The sequence below is a fragment of the Embiotoca jacksoni genome, unplaced genomic scaffold (assembly GCF_022577435.1).
Source record: "Embiotoca jacksoni isolate LCO1_2020_lvr unplaced genomic scaffold, fEmbJac1.0.p SCAF_15, whole genome shotgun sequence".
Taxonomy (NCBI): Eukaryota; Metazoa; Chordata; class Actinopteri; family Embiotocidae; genus Embiotoca; species Embiotoca jacksoni.
The window spans coordinates 1,557,955-1,573,366 of record NW_027185285.1 but is presented as its reverse complement, the minus strand read 5'-3'; the positions used below and the strand labels follow the sequence as shown (position 1 = coordinate 1,573,366).

The following is a 15,412-nucleotide window of genomic DNA, read 5'->3' as shown; positions in this document are numbered from 1 at the left end:
CATGCAGTGAACCCCCCCCCCTCTGTTTCTCAGGGAGGGGGTCCTGTCCTGAAATTTGTTTGGCCTGCAGAAGAGGTATGTCAGCCGGGGTCTCGACTACCACTGAGGACACGGAGGTCACGCTCTTTGTATGTTTTTGAATGGGTAATGGGCATTTTCACATTTCACACAAAGACACTATTTAAGTTCGGATTCTCAAGTTCCCACATTCAGACTTTTACTTGTTTCTTTGTACCGAGCTAAATCAAGAACTTTAACTTTCTACCAAATCTACAAAAATGTTATTTAGAGATTTTCTTTTGACAGTTTATCACTGAGTTTTCCTATTGTGGTGCTGTTGTTGTTGTTGTTGTTGTTGTTTTTATAAATAAGGAAACTCAACAGTATATCTATGATGTCCCCTTTTGCTGTCAGAGGAAACGTTACAGAATTTACCCGTTTACTGAAATGAATTAAGCCTACATTTGTGCCTTATCCTGAGTCCCAAAAAAATCCGATGATTATGGAAAGCTTTTTAAATTACACTTAAGATGTATACATTTGATTTTGAGTGTGTGTTTTCTGCCAAGCTGGAAAGGCACAAAGAATCCTCCAGATTTGCAGAACTAGGAATCACAAAGTTCATACACTGGAACTGAAACTCTGCCACGATGTTAAACTGTATTAGATTTGAATTTGGTTCTGTACACAAGAGCTCATATCCTCATTTAAGTGGACTGAAGTGGAAAAACTGACAGTAAAGTGACCTTTTAACGAGGTCAAATCTTTAGTCGATCCCATGAGAAAAAAACATACATGCTGCTTCTTTGTATTGTCTGAGACCTAAAAAAAAAAAAAACTTCCTTGCCTTTCCCTTGGTTAGATATTGATTGTGTGGCTACAAAGGAAACACAGTTCAATTCAGTCAGACAGTGATTGGTTGTGCTCTTTCCATTTGAGCTCTTTTGTTCTCTCTTCTGCTGCAACTTACTGAAGCAAGAAGATACTGTTTTTTTTTTTTTTCAGCTCATATAGAATCTAGTAATGAAACAGATCGCTGTGAAACGCCCTTCGCTTCCTTCCCTTTGTGTTTGCAAGCACAACAGGACTTGAAATAAAAGTCCTCATTTAACGAGGCCGTCGGGGCGTGACATTCAACCTAGACACTGTTTTCAGATTGTGTCATGTTGTTTTAACTTAACAGACCGCAAGTCATAATTCTTCAAGTTGAGAAGTTATGTTGTAGTGCTAAATATTTCATGGCCGTGCTACGAAACGATGTCTCTATTATTTTCTCTGCGACCTGATATCACACCAAAGAGTGTAATACACGTGTCAGTCCAATAGATAATACCGTGTCAGTGTCTCGTTTGGTCTCGCCCGGGGTCAGGAGATGATAGTTTTGGTTCAAATAAGTCATTTTACATAAACTAGCGTTAAGCATGTCAAGTAGGTAATTTAAAGTAGGCTACATTGCACGAGTTAAATACGTTATGTTACACATGTAACTTACGCGTTACTTAAAAGAAATCCCGCATTGCCTTCACTTGCGCGTCGTTCGTCCTACCGCCCCCCCGAACGCCCCCTCGCTGAGACGTTACTGCTCTTTGTGCTTTGTCACATGACCTCGTTCCGCCACCGTGGTCAAACGGGCACCTCCTTTTCTCGCCCGGGAGAAGCAAAACGTGACACTGACACGATCTCCTGCGGCGGACTGACAGGTGAGTCGCACACTTTGGCGTGACACCAAGCTGCTGACACACATCACAAGGAAAAAAAAACATTAGTTTTACGTCTATTGACTGTGCATTCAATGTCTGACAGCTTTTCTGCGACATAGACTTCAATTGTTGTCCAAAAACACATCAGTAGACCATCCTGCTGCTGTAGACACTCGGTGGCACATGATATCTGCAACTGACCATAGACCCAAAATAAGAACACTCCATGTGCAGCTCTTACCTGTTTTAGGAAATTATTATTATTATTTTTCAAATACAATAATTTATTTGTGACCAATTTTTGGGGGAAATACTTCTTTAGGAGGAACCAGTTGGCTTAAAGCTGCAGACGGTGGGGAATATGAAAGTTATAAATACTAAAGAAACAAACGAACATATCATTAGTTCAGTCGTGGGAATTTGTAGACAATACATCTTCATCTGCGAACGGAGCACATCTGTTGTTTGTGTGTTTTGACAACAAGCAAGTGCAAACATTTGAGTGGGAACTTTGATTCCAAAATTGAATAGATGATGAACACGGAAGGCTAGAATTTTTTTTTTTTTTTTAAATGGACTCGCTTACTTATAAGTGGATTGTCTCATGAGAAAACGCTGAATGCCACGTTGACATTACAAGTATCCTTTTTGTTGTTTTTGACCCTGCGGGTCACTTTCCCATCCACAATGTGATCTGCTTTACTGTAAGAGGTACATATTCAGGCTGAAGCAATGAAAGTCTAATTAAGCTGAGCAGAGTGAAAACTGGGCCACTGTGACAATATCTAACGGAGACGGTGGGAAAAGAGGTCACGCACCAACTGGATCGAGTTTTCTCAGGGAAAATTTAAATTAAAACAGCGCACAGCAAAAACACAAAGAACAACAACAAGAAGGATCTCCACAACAAAGTGGTCTGGTTTAAGTAGGTTGCGTTAAGCCACTTTTCAAATAATGCAACTCACTGTGGTTACCCACGGCAGCATATTTATGGCCTATGGAGAGTTTATAAACACATAAGGAAGTAGGTGGTGAAAGAATGGAAATTTCCTTCTCCATTGTGAAATTACAATTTAGAGTGACAGGACAACAACTACAGTAGCAACACTAAACTCTGTTCTCCAAGTAACTTCCTCTTTACATTCACTGCAAATGTGGAAGAGGCAGAGTGGCAAGCCGCACGTAATCCATCTCAAAGTAGTGACAACAAATACAACTTGAATAAACAGTTGCCCAGAAAATCAAAGCAATCTGTGCTTTGGACAAACAACACAGCAACTTACAGCAGGTCCAGATTAGAAATGAGATCCACCAGTGGAGGCGAGATGGGGAGATCGATTACTCTGCGGTTTCCCATGATCCGGCCTCTCTCCGGGGAGCCCGGGCTCCTGCTCCGGCGCTGCGTGGGTCTCTTAACTGTCATTATCGCCGACGGGAGCCACAATAGGTCAGGGAGATGAGATAACATTGTGAGCGGCAGAGCAGCAGGTGAGAGGCTCAACGGGGCACGATTAGGTGTCCGGGTCCCAGGGTGTAGCATTGCCCGGGGGCCTCGGGGGCCTCGGCCCCGCCATCTGCCGGGGTGAATTCCTCTCGCTGGCGGAGGAACCGCTCAATAGCGGCGCAAACTGTTGCTGCGGGGCGTTTGCTTTGAGTTCCTCCCGTTTCCTTTCGTAGAGAGAAGTTTTGCGCTTTACAGTTCTTTTGTTGCACTCTCAAACACAAAGTCAAAGAATGCAGAGGAAGAGTACACTGAAACTCCTGGTATGGGTGGTAATTCTTCTAATATCTGTTGTTCTTGTTGTGCTATATCTGCTGTGTGTGTGTGTGTGTGTGTGTGTGTGCGTGTGCGTGTGCGTGTAAGAAGACGCTCCACCTGCAGACTCAAGTCACCGGACATCATCTGAAAGTGGCACTTGTTAGAAACGGAGTCCCGATTCGGCCTTTTTTTTTTCTCCGGATTGCAGGATTGGAGGCTCCGACGTGAGGCCATCGCTCAGCAGCAGCACACCCCGGGGATGCTCCGATGACAGCCACGCTAGACGCTTCACACATGACCCGAGAGGGCTGCTGCACGCAACACCCCCGTCCCGCGACCCGCCGGCACCGGACCCCCGCTTTGATCCGACGACGCGGTGTAAAATTGGAGATGCCCGGCACATCCGCACACATGCCAGACGTTGCAGTCTGTCAGACGGGACAGGCGTGAACACGGCTCAACATGGGAATATTGAATTAGGAACTGTCGTGTCAATTTAGGAATGCGCTCGGCTTACAGGCCGGGCCAGGTGAGCGACGATCAATCACGGCTTCGCAATGGGATACGCTTCGATGTGGAGCCCGGCGGGAATCGAACTGGCGGGATTAAAACGTCACCCTTCGGATCAGTTTCACTCGGGATAAGAATCGGCAGCGTGACGAGCGCTCGTCTTCACAAAGAACCGACACACAGCAACAGGAGCATCTCTGCGGCCTTGATGAACGTGCGAGTGAAGAGCGGCAGCCGCATCTGTTCGACCGCTTTAAATCAGTTAAGCAGGTCACAGTGCTGTTGTCGAGATCAGACACTGATTACTGTGACCGCAACCTCCAACCTTCAAGTCGTAGATCTTGACATGCTCATTATTCGCACGTTATACACTTTCACTAACTTTAACTGACTTCCAGCTGTAAGCTCATATTTAATAAGTAATTCCAGCCCGTAACACTCGGCCATTTGTTTGTTGCCTCGTGCCAAGTCACTATTTTTTTTATTCTCAATAGGATGCTGTTGGACATGGGTCTGGTCTCTGGTGGAAGAACATTGGTTGTCTTTGTGCAGATCTGCAGGACTGATGACGTGTCCAGATGTGGACGGTGACCCTGTGCTGACCCACAGTGTTCCCGTTGTGCACCGCGACGGTGAGCCACTGGATAACGATGGCTTTAAAGATTGAATGTTATATTGCAGAGTTTAAAAACAACAACAACAAAAAACAGGGAGATGTAAGTCCGAGGTTGCAGCAGAATGCAGTTACCCCGACAGTAGACTTATATTTCATGCAGTATTGTTTAACATGATAAATCTCTATGGGAATCAAAGAACTCCGGCACGTCAGTGCTTTCAGCAGACAGTAATTTACATAATGTCCTACACATTTGTGGCAACTGAGACATCCAATCACAGCGGGGATTTCAACAACAGAAAAATATGAACATTATGAGCCACTCTGTCAAAACTCAATTATTTTGCGGTACAACACAGGAAAGTTACACTACAGATGATATTCGCAGCGTCTCGGACCCGTGGTGCGTTTAGGGGAAAGGTAAGACAAATAAACAGCCACGTTTCAACAGTTTGACGTTCCAACATTCGCCTCCGTCCACAACCGCTTCTGCACAGTCTGTTTTTCAGTTTAAACAACAGACCGCAGGATGAAGGGCTCTAAGTCACAGCCTCGGCTCCTCTACAGTCCATATAACAAGACCTCCATCTGTTCAGTCCATCAGCTCCGGTCTACTGCCGCTGTTTCTGCTGCCAGCGGCCTCCAAACGGAGCCGGGACGAGGGTCCGGCGTGGGGACAACGCAGCGGCCCGCCCCGCTGCCTTAAACTCCCGCTGGGCTACCAGAAGGCCTCTGTTTTGACAGTGGCCATTACCCTCATTGGGTTGACCCTCTGAGCTAACATCCGTGCCTTTAGATACACAAGTAAGTACGGCCGCAAGTACGCGCCACGACACTGGGTAAACATGTTGGCAAACTGGAGGAATGTGAAGCGAGACTGCGAGTCTGCTGCCACAGACAGACGAGAGACTCTGACTGCATTTATGAAAGCGTAAACACCGAAACACTTCTCATGCCGATCGCGACGATGTCAAACAGATCCATTTCATTTTACAGATATCTGTAAAGAAGGATCCTTCGATACGTGACATTATGTGTGAGAAAAAAAAAAGGTTAGGCTGTGGTTGCCTTCTTCTCTTAGGTTGCTAATTCATGCTTTTGTTACTTCCAGACTAGATTATTGTAATCCCTCGTTCCCTTGTGGTCAGGATTTCCAAATTACACATTAGAAAGCCTCAGTTGCTGCAGTGAGAGTACTGACAGGATTTAACAAGACAGATCATATTTCTCCTGTTTTAGCTTCTCTTCATCGGCTCCTTGTGAAATTAAGAATAGAATTTAAAATTGTTCCTAAAAGCTCCATTTTATCTCAAAGAGTTTAATGAACCGCGTCGTACCAACAGAGCGCGTCGCCCTGAGTGCCGACCTGCTTGTTGCTCCTCGAGTTTCCAAAAGTAGAGCGGGAGGCAGCGCCTTCATCTTCAGGGTCCTGTGGACTCGGCTCCCAGTTTGGGTTTGAGGGGCAGAGCCCTTCTCTTGGCTTTAAGATTAGACTGAAAACTTTCCTTTGTGATAAATGTAACCAGGTGGTATAATCCTAAATTTAAACATACCTTATTTGCAGGAAATAAAGCCCAGTAAATGAAATTGTCAGAGTTTTATACTTAGCTAAAGTGTGTGTTGTAAAGCAGTTTTAGAATTTGTTCGTATGTGTGACATATTTTTGGATTATTATTATTACTTTTGGATCTTTTTTGATAAGAAATAAAAGATTAAAAAAAAAGGCCCACAAATTTAGCATTTGAAGTTGTGTGCACAATGTAGCCCCGGCTTCATAAAGCTTGTAGTTAGGGCTGGCTCGTGTGACCCTGTCATGCCTTAGTCATGCTGCCATAGGCCCAGGTTACGACTTCTGATTTTGTTTCCTTGGTTTGTGATTGTAAAGTGTTTCCACACCATTTAACATGTTTATTTTACACATAATTTGGTCATCTGCGGAGGATCTGGTTGAGCCGCCATGTTGTGATGGATTGTGCACTAAATCTCCGTCTTCAGAGTTCACCTTCACCTTTTGGTGATTCCTCCAAATGGGAATTTAAGAGCTGTTAAGCCGAACCGTGAGATGAGCCAAGGCTGGCTTCTCCATCACTGAGATTAACACTACGCTGGGAGATTTGTATGGGTCATGTTTTAAGCCTCGAAGGTGATCATAAAAAAAGCTTTTGCTTGTCACGGAATCCAGAAATCTACAACTTTATCCTGCGTGTCAGAAGCTTGGAGGAACTCTTCAGCTCAAAATGCTGCAAATGGTTTTTATCTTGACTTTCTGATTAACAAAAAAAATTCCCACACAGATCAGCTGATAGGCAGCAGCTACACCAGACAGCTCTATCTGCACATATCCATCACGGTCTGACAGTCGGCTTGGGGTTTTGTTATGGTTGCTCTGGCCTTTTTGAGGGATCAGACCTCTGCCCTCAAACAAACACTCTGTGGGGGTCATGCGTTGCACTCATGTGGGCTGGGTGGCCTGCTGGGCCGTCACGCTCCCTGGGGTGTCTGCTTGTGAGAGCCCCCCCCCCCCCCCCGTTATTCAAGGAACATCCTGAAGGCCCTCCCGCCCTCCCCTAGTGTCTGCTGTGGGGAGAAGGAGCTGGGAAAGCCCCCGTACACAACAGAGGGCAATTTGTGGTTTGAAGCTGGGAGACTGTAAACACTGCAGCATGGGTGGAGAGCAACATTACCGCAACAAAAAGAAAAAGCAAAAACTGTAATTGAGGGAAATATTTGTTTTTGTTTTTGTTTTTTCCCATTGCAAACCTTCAGACCAACAGATGCTCTCTCTCTCTCTCTCTCTCTCTCTCTCTCTCTCTCTGCTAATCATTAAATGACGGGGCGACTTACACGGCTGATCTCCCTCACCACTTTCTCCTCTTCACGTCATCACCATATGGTCCACATTGACTAGAGCATTGGGAAGAAAACACATCTACCGCATCAGCTCAGCAGACAGACGGAGGAGAGTGTGGAAGGGGGTGGTGTGGGTGGGGGGGGGGGGGGGGGGGGGGAGTGATGATTCCCATACAGAAAAGCCGCCATCTCCTCAAGTAGAAATAAGGACACATTGCAGATGAATCAGCTGACGCAGACCGGCGATGAATGCGCTGAGATCCACGCCTGTTGTCGAGCACATGCGCGTGTTCGTCAGGACCTCCTGAAGCTACTGGGCGTCATCGTGACAGCAACAAGGGAATGTGAGGTCACAGGAGGTATGATTACAACAACACAGACAATGTCAAAGAAACACGTGAAGCTGGAAGCAACCTCAAACTTAGCAGAGTTGATAACAACATCAGCAGACTAACCGAGGACGAGGGGACATTTAAAGTTGCTGCTGATGATTATTATTATTATTATTATTATTTCCGTCGTGGTTGTGTTAGTTCATGTTTTATTCACAGCTGCAATGATACAATAAAACTCTCCATTTTTCACACCTACTAGAACTGAGCTTTACTTTAATGATGCCGTGATAAAACTAATCTCATGTTGCTGCTGTTTAACTCAAGATTTATATCACACATGATGGAGCTTCAATCAACATCGGTCACTCGCGGAAAAGCATTTCTTCTACACAGCCAGCACTGTCGCTATAGAAATTCAATAATTCATGCGTGAGTGAATGAATACAGACATGAGTTTCTCCACTGTTTCATGATGGATGTGTTTGGACCGTAGTGTGGATTAAAACACAAACCCGGGCATCTGCCGCCCTCTGCTGGACACATGTATATAATAGAAGTGTGAGGAACTTGGGAACCGCTGGGAGGCGCTTTTACGCACAAACGCCGACACGATGCTGAAAGGAGATTCTGTCAAAATGCGTCTTGTCACTACACTGACCTACAACCCAACACTCTTAATGTTGCAGGGATGAACTTCATTATCACCTCAAATCTTGTTTTCTTCACATTTATTCCCAAATTTGGTCAATCCTGATAATGTCGGGGTACATTGAATAATGGAACAGTTGATTGTGAAATCACTATTTAGAGGAGCTGTTAACAACTCTGAAGTGTGACCCCGACTACATAATGCTTTGTACGACGTCAGAAGACAGAAAGGTGGGAAAGAACTGGTTTAATCTTTAGAAATGTGTTTTCAAAGCTTGCTATGTTATTTGTTGTGCTAAATCTCCGTCTTAAAAGTAGGTAAAGCTGTTAAGTAAATATAGTGGAGTAGAAAGTACAATTATTTCCCTCTTAAATGGAGTGAAGTAGAAGTATAAAGCTGTATCAAACTGAAATACTCAAGGTAAAAGTATCTTCAAATTGTAATGCAGTGGTCAGGAATTTGCCACAGAAAATAATATTGCATGTTAATGAAATTTGGGGCAATAAGACTTCTCATGAACTTTATTAAAAAAAATTAAAAAAAACATCTATACACTGTTAATGCGGTGGCAATGCTTAACATTTGATATTAACCATATGAACCCTGGAAAAACAACTTTAAATAACTTCGGTGTCCCCTCATGTTCTCTGCATCACTAGTAGCCAAAACTTCATTCATCTAAATTTACATGCTGGATGTTCAAACCAGGAACCAGATTAAACGGTTGGACTTCAACAAGCTGTGATTGTTTTGACTTTCAAAATCAATGTTTCAGTTTAATTATGAAGCTGACTGAATTCTTCCATTTCAAATGAAGTCCAGTTTGTAACACACCCAGTGGTAATATGACAAATGTACCAAGTCAGCTTTTTTTTTTTTTTTCTTTAATCATGCTCTCTTAGAACATTGAAAACTCTGGAAATAAAGCAAAACTGATCGTGTAATTCGCGCCAAAACCAAAGACCGTTCAAAGACAAACAGCAGAAAAGGCCATTTAAACAAGGTTTTTTTTTATTTGACAATGAGACAAGTTGGCCAACAGCAGGCTTCCTGTTCAAAGTCACACGCCTAAAACTTCTGGAACTGCTTCTTGGCTCCTGCAGCCTTTGTTACTTTGAGGACGTTGAACCTCACGGTCTTGCTGAGCGGTCTGCACTCTCCAACGGTCACGATGTCGCCGACTGTGACGTCTCTGCAGGAACACGGTCAAAACGAGTGTTAGCGGAGGTTCGGGTACGCCGAGGACAGATTTCACTGCGTTTTGAGCACGAGGTGAAGCGCTAAGCTGCATCAGTGTTTGCCAAAGGCGGTTTCGTCAGGGCCGGAGCTTGGAAGACCATCGTGAAAAAAAGCATCATTTGCAGCAAAACGGGACACTTTACGGCGCGTCCTCGTCACGTGAACCGACAAACGTGTTTGATTCACTGACAATTCAAATCTGTGACAAAATTAATGTTGCAGGTTTTACACTTTAAGCTACCTGCCATTAAACCTTACATTAGACAGGAGGCAAATAAAAAACCTTTACCAGACATTATACATACATATTTCTGTGAAAATATTCAAGTCAAGATATAAAACTTTCCAACTATTCCATGTTCGTGAAAGCAAGACCCTGAATAAAAAGCATGCGAGAGTTTGTAGTACCTGAAGCAAGGTGACAGATGGACAGAGAGGTTCTTGTGCCTCTTCTCAAAGCGGTTGTACTTGCGGATGTAATGCAGGTAGTCGCGTCTGATAACGATGGTCCTCTGCATCTTCATTTTGGTCACCACACCTTTACAGACACAGAATTAAAAAAATAAAATTAAAAAAAAACGTGTTAAACAGCTTCCTGTGGACATTAAAGAGATCAGAGAAGGATTAGGGACACGGCTCTTCCCAGTTTTTTGTCACTAGACTGCATCAGTGTTGCCATCAGGCGCTGTCGTCAGAACCCGAAGGGCTTGGAAGACCATCGTGAGAAAAGCATCATTTGCAGGACAGTGACAAATAAACAAATTATATATATGTATATATTAAAAAAAGGGAAATCAATACATGATTTGTGTTGAGTTGGAGCGTTCTGGCTTGGATTGCTTCATCAGTCTGAAAATTTCACGACAAGAAAAACAAAACTAAGGCATCAATACCCACAAAAGGAGGACGGACGCACGTAATGCAGAAATAGAAAAAATGTCTTGCCTATTAAGATTATTTTATTTCTATTCAAATGTTTGCAAGATTCAAACAAAGACTGCAGCAACCCAAACCAAAAGACTTGAGTAGTTTGAAGGTTTGTCACGAAGTGAGATAAGATTGACTTTACTAATAATCCCACCTTGGGGGGAAATTCGGTAAAAGGCGTGATTACTGACCAGAGAGAATACGACCACGGATGGAGACGTCGCCAGTGAAGGGGCATTTCTTATCAATATAAGTTCCGTCAATAGCCTGTGGATGGGGGGGAACAGTGTTCGTTAAGAGTTGTGACACATAAAATACCAATCCTCAAAACACCCGAGTCATAAACCACAGCTTATTGAACTGCATCAGCTTTGCCAAAAAGGCATTATCGTCAGAACCCTTTAGGTTTGGAAGACCATCGTGAAAATAAACATCATTTGCAGTTTACAATTAAAATCTATAATAATAATTTTTTTTATTTTTATTTGATTAGTTACCTCTCTCGGGGTTTTGAAGCCAAGACCGACACTCTTGTGGTAGCGGGGGAGCTTCTCCTTCACTTCCTTGCCACCATCGGCAACCAGAACACGCTTCTTGTTCTGGAAGATGGTGGGCTGTTTCTGATAAGCCCTCTCGGTCTGCAAGGAGACAAAAAGAGATCCGTCATTTTTTTTTCTTCCCCCCACAGATTTCTCCACCCCTCAAGTCTGACTTCCTCCGAATAAAAAGACTTTCGGAGAGATCACCCGAGGCTAACCGAGTTAGCATCGCGGCTACCTCAACGTTGCACGAGGTCGGCAACAACAAATGTCACGTACAAAACTGCGGACTGCGGGTTTCAAACGGCTCAAAAAGACGTATAAGGACAACACAAAGGCATTTACGTTACGTTAGCCTACTTGTATGGTTATTTGAATGTACAAAAATGTCGATTTCTATTCACCACGCCGTTTCGCTAGACGTACTTGTGCATCCGCCATCTTCGCCAGACGAGTCGTAAAGAGGCCCGTGGATGCGCGCGACGGACGGAAGACTCGGTGGCACCGGATATGACGTCATGTAAAGGCGAGGCTATAAAAAAAAAAAATATATATATATATATTAAAAAAAATTGTTTTCGCAAACTTTTCTGACTGATACGACGAGTAAACAACGTCACACCACATACAATTTCCATTGTTGATTTACAGGCTGATCACCGACAAAGTGTCATATGAGGAAAAGTGTTGAATAAGATCTATTTAAAAAAAAAAAAAAACATCGTCGACACTTTGAACGATCTCAAACGCCCCTCGTTTAACTTCCTGACGTCACTTTTTTTTTTTTTTTAACCCAATCACCGTCCGCGTCTGTTACCAAAATCTGACCAATCCGCAGCCGCCGTCGCTCGCAAAAACAAATACATGTTGTCACACGAGTCGTGCGGAAGTAGACACGAGCTAAAACAGTGGACAAGATGGCATCGCACCCGGGAGACGGCGATCAAGGTACTAGCTTAACATTAGCGATATTATATAAAAAAAAAAAAAAAAAAATTAAATTTAAAAATAAAATAAAAATTGGCCGTGACAGCGTCGCCAGCCGCGCGGTAGACGTAGATAATCTGCCACTTTCACAACGAGGTGTTTCTTCGCGGCCGCGGCTCGGTTTCCTGCTTTTAAGAGTAACATCGGCGTTAGCTTAGCACGTTAGCTCAGCTTTAGCTTTTGCGTTAGCTTAGCACTCGCTGTTTGTTTTGTATAGGTAGCTTTGGTTAGCCCCCCCTCCCTCCTCCTTCTCCTCCTCCTCCTCCTCCTCCTCCCAACACACCGCAGTGAGTTAGCACATATATTCAACCAAAACCGAAACGAAGATATCAGGACATCTTTTTCAATATCATCAGTTTAACTTCGGTAAATCAACTTAAGCTAAAATTTAGCTGTGAATGTCACGGGGTTTTATATATATATATTTTTTGTTGTTGTTGTTGTTTTGCATATCAACATAACAGAAAACAAAAGTAAAGACTGATTCAAAAAAATCTAATGTTTTGTTATTTTCTGTGTGGATAATTTAAAAACATTAAAAAACAAATTGTGAAGTGTGTTTGGAGTTTCGGTTTGAGAGTAAACATACAATTATATCGGTGATGTATTTCTCATGTGTGATTAATAACTGCTCAGGATAAAAGTAGTATTAGCATTCAGATGATTTAACCACCACTGACTTTTGTTTTTCAGGAAACGCCAAAGCTCAGATAGTGGAAGTAGGAAGAGTTTTGTTACAGGAGTAAGTACATATCAGGGCATACACTTGGCTTTCTCATCGTTCAACAAATAGTCAGGTGACACTTTATTAACTGTGTCCTCCCTTGTAGTTTCATTTATGAGCGGGTCAAGCGGCATGGAGACGCCAACGTTGTCGTCACCAGGGCGCAGCTGGGTGGAGCAGGAGAGCTGTGCGACCCCAACCACAAGAAGCTCGCCCTGTGCCTGCAGCAGATCGGAGATGAGCTGGATGGGAACGTGGACCTCCAAAAGTAAGACCGCCCGTTCAGGCAAATTCAGGGACTTGAAATACTTTCGAAATACTGTCTGTAATCACTAAATTATGTTTCCCCTAGGATGATAAATGACTCATCACTCAGTCCCACAAAAGACATGTTCATGAAAGTCGCCGTCGAGATCTTCTCGGATGGAAAATTCAACTGGGGCAGGGTGGTTGCGCTTTTCTACTTTGCCTGCCGCCTCGTCATCAAAGTGAGTGAAGCAGCTCTGTTGCGTGTTACCTCGATATAAAGATGAAGTGGAACTCGTTTTGAAAGCTTTTATTTAAACGGGAGCGCATCACGCATGGTTGCGGATGTACAAGTTCACGGTTTATGGATAAGAATAAAGGATAAATTACAGCATCATAAAATATCACCAAGTCGTCAACATCAGGGATCAAACGGGGAAATATGAATCAGTCGGCGCACCCACAGACAGGCGTGCCTGCTTCCAAGTCATTTACAATTACTTTAAATGCATGCTGTGACATTTTTACTAATTTTTACAGGCTCTTCTGACCCAAGTTCCTGATATCATCAGAACGATTATCAGCTGGACCATGGACTACCTCCGGGAAAATGTGATCAACTGGATCAGAGAGCAAGGTGGATGGGTAAGAACTGAAGCTGACTAACGAATGCAGTTCAAGCACGTGACCGACAGCAGAGTTTCTGCTTTTGTTTTTGCCTGTAAGGCAAAAATGTTCATCATCATGCCTTCCCTTGATTTTTCAGGAGGGTATTCGTTCCTACTTCGGCACTCCCACGTGGCAGACGATTGGGGTTTTCTTGGCGGGAGTTCTCACCACTGTTCTAGTCATTCGCAAGATGTGAGTGGTGTGTGAAGAGCAGACAGGAGAACGACGGGGGAAAACTACAACTGAGATGAATAGGGACTGGAACCAAGAACGCGTTGGAACATCTGAAGGACAACACAAAGAAGTTACGGCAGAGTGTGAATAAGTCGAACAGGATGAACTTGTGTTTTGGAGAACCGCTCTTTGTTTTTCGGCCTCCCGTTCATGTGGAAAAATTGGTAGTTGGGCCGAGAGCGCTGTCGTACCCATGATCCCTATTTCGCAGAGGGCGTGAGCTGTGCATGATGGCATGCACCAAAATCGGAGGGTGGAGAGGTTGTCAGACTTGAACAAGGAATGCATTTTAAGTAATTTATTTTTTACTTTGTACGTTTAAAAGAAAAAGTCACTGCATTCTGATTTCTCTCCTTTAAAATATATATTGACAGAAATGTTTTGCATACATTCAGGTTCCTTTCTGTTATTTTAGTTGTAGTTCTCATTTTTCCACTCGATTTGCTTTTCTGATCTTCCCCACTCTCCATCCATTTCCTCATGGTGTCTGTGTGCTAGCGAATCCATATTCATATGTATTTGTGAGTGTTCACTGGTGTAAATCTGTAACTGCTGGAAATGAACTTGTTAGACCGTGGTCACGTCCCGTCAAGTCAAAGAGATATTTATGATCAGAATTACTAGATTCACCAAGAACATGATATTGATGAAGAGAACCTACTTCTCTTATAACAAATGGGTTAATTAATTTCTCCCAACGAACGCACCGCTGAACCTTATGTCATGGGATAACAAAAGTGCCACACCGGGGACTTGTGTACAAAGTTCTTTTTTACTTTTAACATGAATTATCACGCATGATCTCTACAAAATGATAATAGACCGAATCAAAATTTGTGTTTTTGTCTGTAACTTTTAATCATATGCTGTTTTGGGGCATTTTGACTTTAACGTCCCGGTAACACAAATCCCGCCTGTGGTTTTTTTGTGTGTGCCAGCGAACAGAGTCTTGTGTCGTGAAATGGCATTTCCTTTGGTCCATAAAAGCAATTGCGCTGCAGACACAGAAGGCACCGGAGGTGCTCGCAGATACTTACCTCACATATTCAAAGTACTGTATTTTTACGTGAGTTATTCAAAACTGCAACCGTATCGACACAGCAGAAGGCTTTTTATACATTTTTCTTGTTTGTCAGTGCCTTGGTGTTTTTTTTACTATGAAATCACTTTGATATTCTCAAGTTTTCACCTTTTTCTATCACATTTGTAAAATGGAAATTTGTTTCAAGTCTCCCTGAAAATCTTTGCAGTGACCTTGTATGTTGTAATATGGAAAATAAATCGTTTAACTCTTACTGTTGCTGGGTATGAAATAATTATATGGGAAACGTGTGAAATGGCAACTAAGTCTAGCTTCACAATGTTATTGGGAGATAATACCCAGATAAAAAGTAATCATAATATATTACATTATAATATAAAGTAATA

General features: G+C 43.1%; 2 protein-coding genes and 3 non-coding genes across 6 annotated transcripts; 1 reads left to right on the top strand and 4 right to left on the bottom strand.

The window, feature by feature from the left end:
* The first annotated feature begins 7,640 nt into the window (after nt 1-7,640).
* Nucleotides 7,641-15,279, top strand: baxa (BCL2 associated X, apoptosis regulator a). 2 transcript variants are annotated; one of them, XM_069148727.1, is made up of 6 exons: nt 7,641-7,794; nt 12,805-12,853; nt 12,942-13,103; nt 13,188-13,323; nt 13,622-13,726; nt 13,848-15,279. In XM_069148727.1, exons 1-6 carry the CDS (start codon nt 7,656-7,658, stop codon nt 13,944-13,946), a joined length of 690 nt encoding a protein of 229 aa, XP_069004828.1. In that variant the 5' UTR covers nt 7,641-7,655; the 3' UTR covers nt 13,947-15,279. The 2 variants fall into 2 exon arrangements, with proteins under 2 accessions (XP_069004828.1, XP_069004829.1); XM_069148728.1 differs by lacking the exon at nt 7,641-7,794 and adding an exon at nt 11,993-12,072.
* On the bottom strand, nt 9,413-11,656 carry rps11 (ribosomal protein S11). Its single transcript, XM_069148723.1, has 5 exons — nt 11,551-11,656; nt 11,083-11,223; nt 10,777-10,852; nt 10,067-10,196; nt 9,413-9,611 (listed from the first exon to the last, which is right to left on the bottom strand). Exons 1-5 carry the CDS (start codon nt 11,563-11,565, stop codon nt 9,488-9,490), a joined length of 486 nt encoding a protein of 161 aa, XP_069004824.1. The 5' UTR covers nt 11,566-11,656; the 3' UTR covers nt 9,413-9,487.
* Nucleotides 9,701-9,782, bottom strand: LOC138198438 (small nucleolar RNA SNORD35). The gene has a single exon (XR_011178271.1). It is a non-coding gene; the product is annotated as a small nucleolar RNA SNORD35 (small nucleolar RNA).
* LOC138198437 (small nucleolar RNA SNORD35) lies at nt 10,316-10,399 on the bottom strand. The gene has a single exon (XR_011178270.1). It is a non-coding gene; the product is annotated as a small nucleolar RNA SNORD35 (small nucleolar RNA).
* On the bottom strand, nt 10,942-11,027 carry LOC138198436 (small nucleolar RNA SNORD35). The gene has a single exon (XR_011178269.1). It is a non-coding gene; the product is annotated as a small nucleolar RNA SNORD35 (small nucleolar RNA).
* Nucleotides 15,280-15,412: the final 133 nt, after the last annotated feature.